The sequence below is a fragment of the Leucopleurus acutus genome, assembly GCF_964270905.1.
Source record: "Leucopleurus acutus genome assembly, chromosome: 11".
NCBI lineage: Eukaryota > Metazoa > Chordata > Mammalia > Artiodactyla > Delphinidae > Leucopleurus > Leucopleurus acutus.
This window is the reverse complement of record NC_139152.1, coordinates 94,101,374-94,106,446: the sequence shown is the minus strand read 5'-3', so window position 1 is coordinate 94,106,446 and position 5,073 is coordinate 94,101,374. Positions and strand designations below refer to the sequence as shown.

Sequence of the window (5,073 nt, the reverse complement as noted above, 5' to 3'; positions counted from 1 at the left end):
AACTGGACCACACAGGAGAATGTCCGACCCCCGAGAGACCCAGAAGGGCAGAGGCTGAGCCCAGGGAGGTGAGCGGGGCCCAGAGCATTCACCACTTCCTCTGCTCAGGGCACGTGGGACAAACAGTGCGAGGGCGGTGCCGAGATGGGCATCAGGAAGCCCCCGGAAGAGCAGGCACAGGAGGTTTCCGTGGGGGAGGAGGGGCAGCGGGAGGGGCTGGGACTAGGGCCTGGATCCCGGTGGCCTCAGCTTCTGGTCTGGCAGACCCCAATCCCGGAGCTGGGCCAGCCACGGAGGCACTCCCTCTCTGTTGTCAGAACCACCTTAACATTCTGCCCACGTGGTGGAGGAAGCCTTGGGTCCCAGTCCAGGCTCCGCCCCTTCTGAGCATCATTGGGTGGATTCCCTGCAGCCCTGGAACCCGGACTCCGGGGGCCCTTGGAGAGCCGCTCCCACGGCAGCCACTCGCTCCCCAGCGTCTCACGTGTCTGCTTCTCCCCCGCAGGCCCTGCGTCTTCCCAGGTGACCACGCCGGCTTCAGGACATGCACGGGCACAGCCGCAACGGGCAGGCCCACGTGCCCCGGCGGAAACGCCGCAACCGCTTCGTCAAGAAGAACGGCCAATGCAACGTCTACTTCGCCAACCTGAGCAACAAGTCGCAGCGCTACATGGCGGACATCTTCACCACCTGCGTGGACACACGCTGGCGCTACATGCTGATGATCTTTTCCGCGGCCTTCCTTGTCTCCTGGCTCTTTTTCGGCCTCCTCTTCTGGTGCATCGCCTTCTTCCACGGTGACCTGGAGGCCGGCCCGGCGGGGGCCGCGGCGGGCGCCCCGGTGGCGGGAGGCGGCGGGGCGGCCCCGGCGGCCGCCAAGCCCTGCATCATGCATGTGAACGGCTTCCTGGGTGCCTTCCTGTTCTCCGTGGAGACGCAGACTACCATCGGCTATGGGTTCCGATGCGTGACGGAGGAGTGCCCGCTGGCGGTCATCGCCGTGGTGGTCCAGTCCATCGTGGGCTGCGTCATCGACTCCTTCATGATCGGCACCATCATGGCCAAGATGGCCCGGCCCAAGAAGCGGGCGCAGACGCTGCTGTTCAGCCACCACGCGGTCATCTCGGTGCGCGACGGCAAGCTCTGCCTGATGTGGCGCGTGGGCAACCTGCGCAAGAGCCACATCGTGGAGGCCCACGTGCGGGCCCAGCTCATCAAGCCCTACATGACCCAGGAGGGCGAGTACCTGCCGCTGGACCAGCGGGACCTCAACGTGGGCTACGACATCGGCCTGGACCGCATCTTCCTGGTGTCGCCCATCATCATCGTCCACGAGATCGACGAGGACAGCCCGCTCTACGGCATGGGCAAGGAGGAGCTGGAGTCGGAGGACTTTGAGATCGTGGTCATCCTGGAGGGCATGGTGGAGGCCACGGCCATGACCACCCAGGCCCGCAGCTCCTACCTGGCCAGCGAGATCCTATGGGGTCACCGCTTCGAGCCCGTGGTCTTTGAGGAGAAGAGCCACTACAAGGTGGACTACTCGCGCTTCCACAAGACCTACGAGGTGGCCGGCACGCCCTGCTGCTCCGCCCGGGAGCTGCAGGAGAGTAAGATCACCGTGCTGCCCGCCCCACCGCCCCCGCCCAGTGCCTTCTGCTATGAGAACGAGCTGGCCCTCATGAGCCAGGAGGAAGAGGAGATGGAGGAGGAGGCCGCGGCCGCTGCCGCCGTGGCCGCGGGCCTGGGCCTGGAGGCAGGCTCCAAGGAGGAGGCGGGCATCATCCGGATGCTGGAGTTTGGCAGCCACCTGGATCTGGAGCGCATGCAAGCCACTCTCCCGCTGGACAACATCTCCTACCGCAGGGAGTCCGCCATCTGACCTCCAGGCCCGCCCTCTCGCTTCCCACCAGAGCCTCTTCCGGGGGTGGGCCGCCAGGACACCTCCACCGCACTCAGGACACAGTGGCTCACCCTGGCTCCATGGACCTTCTGGAGAGAGCTGGGGGCTTCAGAGACTGGGAGGCCCCTTCCTACTGACTCCAGAACCCAGGCCTGGGAAAGGGCCAGGAGACCCTCGGGCTGGCCAGCCTGGGTTCTCCAGCACCTACCCACTGGCGGCTCAGGAACCCCAGACCCACCGCCCTTTCCCCACCAACCCTTCAAGGACATTCCCCCTTTGCTCTCAGAACCTTGGGGAGGGCGGCTGGACTGTCGGGGGGTGGGCATCTGGGGGTTCCGGGGTGGGCCGGTGGTTGGTTTGAGGGGGTGGGAGGGGTGTGCGTTTCTTTTGCATGACTGTGGTCTGTTGCTCATGACTTTCTTTCGTAAATATCTATAAATGGAGAGATGGAGGCACCACATCCACCTTCTGCCATTTGTACCTGTAGGGCGAGGAGGTGCACCCTCGTACTCCGCACCCCTCAAGCCCAACCTCCCCCTGCCCAGCTGGCTGGTCCCTTGAGACCCTCAGAGCCAGCTCTCTTGGCCCGTGGATAGTACTGGGTTTGGGTGCAGAAGTGGGACCTCAAGGAGCAGGGTAAGGGCCATCCCTCCCTGTGGGCCCTCTGGGCCTGCAGGCCCAGCCCAGGTTGACAGTGGAGTTTGTAACTATATATTTTTAATAAAGTATATGGTCCATTAGCGGTAGGCTGATTGAAGATGGAGGGTTGGGAAGGAGAGATAGAGGGAAACGGAGAGAGAGAGAGATAGAGAGACCAACATGACGCGTGTCTGTGTGTGGTACGTATGTGTGTATTGTGTGTATGGGATGTGTTTGTGTGTGTGTGTGGTAGGTTTGTGTGTGTTGTGTATGTGTCTGTGCCCCTGTCTGAGAGACTGACCCTTGGAGGGAACTTCATCACCTGCTGGTCTCCTTCCTGGGAGCCAGTGGGAAGGATCCTAAGTGGCCCTAAGAGGTTTGAGTGGGTTTGAGTCAGAGCTTTGCTATTAACAAGCTGTGTGGCTGTCAGCAAGTTGCCCATCAGCTCTTGGTCTCAGCTTCACTATCTTTAGAATGGGATGAACCATATCTTCTTCCTAAGTGATGATGGGCAGGGGAAGCCTGTGTGGACGTCAGCCAACCCTTTATGACTCAGGGAGAAGTGGGAAGAGCCTGCTTGGTTTGCACCCCACATAGCCACCCCCACCAGGCTGTGCTGATTAACTGGGCTGCAGGACACTGTGGTGGGAAGGGCTCTAGGGGGCAGCGGGGAAACCTGGTCATAGTCGGACCTGGTCTCTGCCTCACTGTGGGACCTTGGGTGAGTCCCTTCCCCGCCCCGGGCTTCAGTTAGCCTGTGCTGTGTAACAGGCCACCCTCAACTTAGACAACAACGGTTTATTCTTTCTGCGGTGCTGTAGCAGGGCTGGTTTCCCTGGGCTCACTCCAGCAGCCCTGCTCAGCGGGGAGATCAGCCTGGCTGTAAGATCCATGACGGCCTCACTCATGTGTTGGGCAGTAGGTCTCACTGTTGGCCCGGGGGTGGGGGTGGGGGGCACGGGGGGCCCCGGTTCTCCTCCAGTGGCCTCTCTTCCTCCAGTTGGCTCTACCAGATCCCTTCCTGGCGCCTAAGAGGGTCAAGGCAGAAGCTGCAAGGTCTCTGGAGCCCAGCCTTGAACTTGTATAACATCACTTCCATTGCATTTTATTGGCTAATCCCGGTCACGATTCAAGGGGCGGGAAATTGACTCCACTCCCTGGGAGCATGGTCACGTCCCATTGCAAAGGGTGTGCACACCCGGTGGAACTGTGGCCATGATCGCTCACCTAGCACAGAACTTTCGAGTTTGAGGGTTCCTTCCAGCTCTAAGTCTATTTTACAGGCCAACTGTGTACCCAGCATTTGGAGTATGAGGAAGCAGAGGGCACCCTCCCTGCTCCCAGGAATCTTCTAGCAAAGGTGCCAGCTCTCTCAGGAAACACAGGGAACCAGGAGGCAGGCTCACCTGCTGTGAAGCGCTGTTGGCTGCTTGTGAACGACCACATTTCATCAGGCAACATTTGGCCATTTGGGTAAATCACGGTGCATTCCACATGCCTTAACAGTTTAATAGGAGAAGCTGAGGCCTCTTTCCTGGAGAAAGGGGTCCAAGTCCCCAACAACTCATTACAATGTCTCTTACTTGTATAACACCTTTCAAGGTAGGTGGGACAAGGGTTTGGTCTCAGAGAGGAAACCGAGGCCCAGAGAACAAAGGGGTTGGCCTGAACCAAGGTGAAGACTGTCAGAAGCCCAGGGGCTGGCTTCCCCTTGGCCTCCCGTCCTCCCTGAGGCAGGGGCTAAGAGAGGGGGGAGGGGCTGCCTCTTTTCCTCCTTTGCCCCCACCCAGATATCCCAGAGTGCACCTGTGACCTTTGGGGGCCTCGAAGGGCCTACAGGGGCCACTCAGCAAGACAAAAGTGCAGCCACTCACCTGCCCATGCTCTCAGAAGAGCGCCAGGTGGGAGCACCCCAGGGTCTCACCCCCTACCCCATCCAGCCCTGCAGACCCCTGGGAGGACCTCGTCTATCTCATCCTCTCCTGCCTGCTTCATCTCAGTGATGCTCTGGTGCCCTGGGCTGCCAGCGGTAGCTAAAGAAGACCTCAGACTCAGGCACCCTTGGATACAGCACCTTCGACCTGGAGCACATCTTAGAGGCTGCCCAGCCCTCCATCCATAAGGACAAGAGAGGAAGGGGTGTGGCCCCCCTAAGAGGGCCTCCCGCCCAGAGTGATGTGGAAGCACTTCAAGGTCCCTCCCGAACACCTTCCTTGTCACCAGTTTGCCACTTTGCTCAGACACTTGTGGGCATGGGGGAGCGGGGGCCACAGGGGTGCGAGCCCAGAGCCCAGAGGCGAGCACGCAGCTGCAGGGAGGCTCCAAGGCTGCAAAGCCCTGCTGTTCCGCTCTGCGCTGACTCACCTTCCTTCTCCCACCTGCTCCCCTTCACAGCCCTCCCACCTCCCTTCCCCTCCCCTGCTCCCTGGCAGGCAGCTCCTCTGATCTCTCACTTCACTCCCGGCTCCTGGCGGCACCGAGATAGGGGGGATCGCTGAATCTGGGGGTGTAAGAACCTTAGATATATGTCA

At 60.8% G+C, this 5,073-nt stretch overlaps 1 protein-coding gene across 1 annotated transcript; it reads left to right on the top strand.

The window, feature by feature from the left end:
- Positions 1-544: 544 nt before the first annotated feature.
- On the top strand, positions 545-1,882 carry KCNJ4 (potassium inwardly rectifying channel subfamily J member 4; the record flags this gene model as incomplete). Its single annotated transcript, XM_082850367.1, has 1 exon — positions 545-1,882. The coding sequence occupies one exon, from the start codon at positions 545-547 to the stop codon at positions 1,880-1,882; it is 1,338 nt and encodes a 445-aa protein (XP_082706493.1).
- Positions 1,883-5,073: the final 3,191 nt, after the last annotated feature.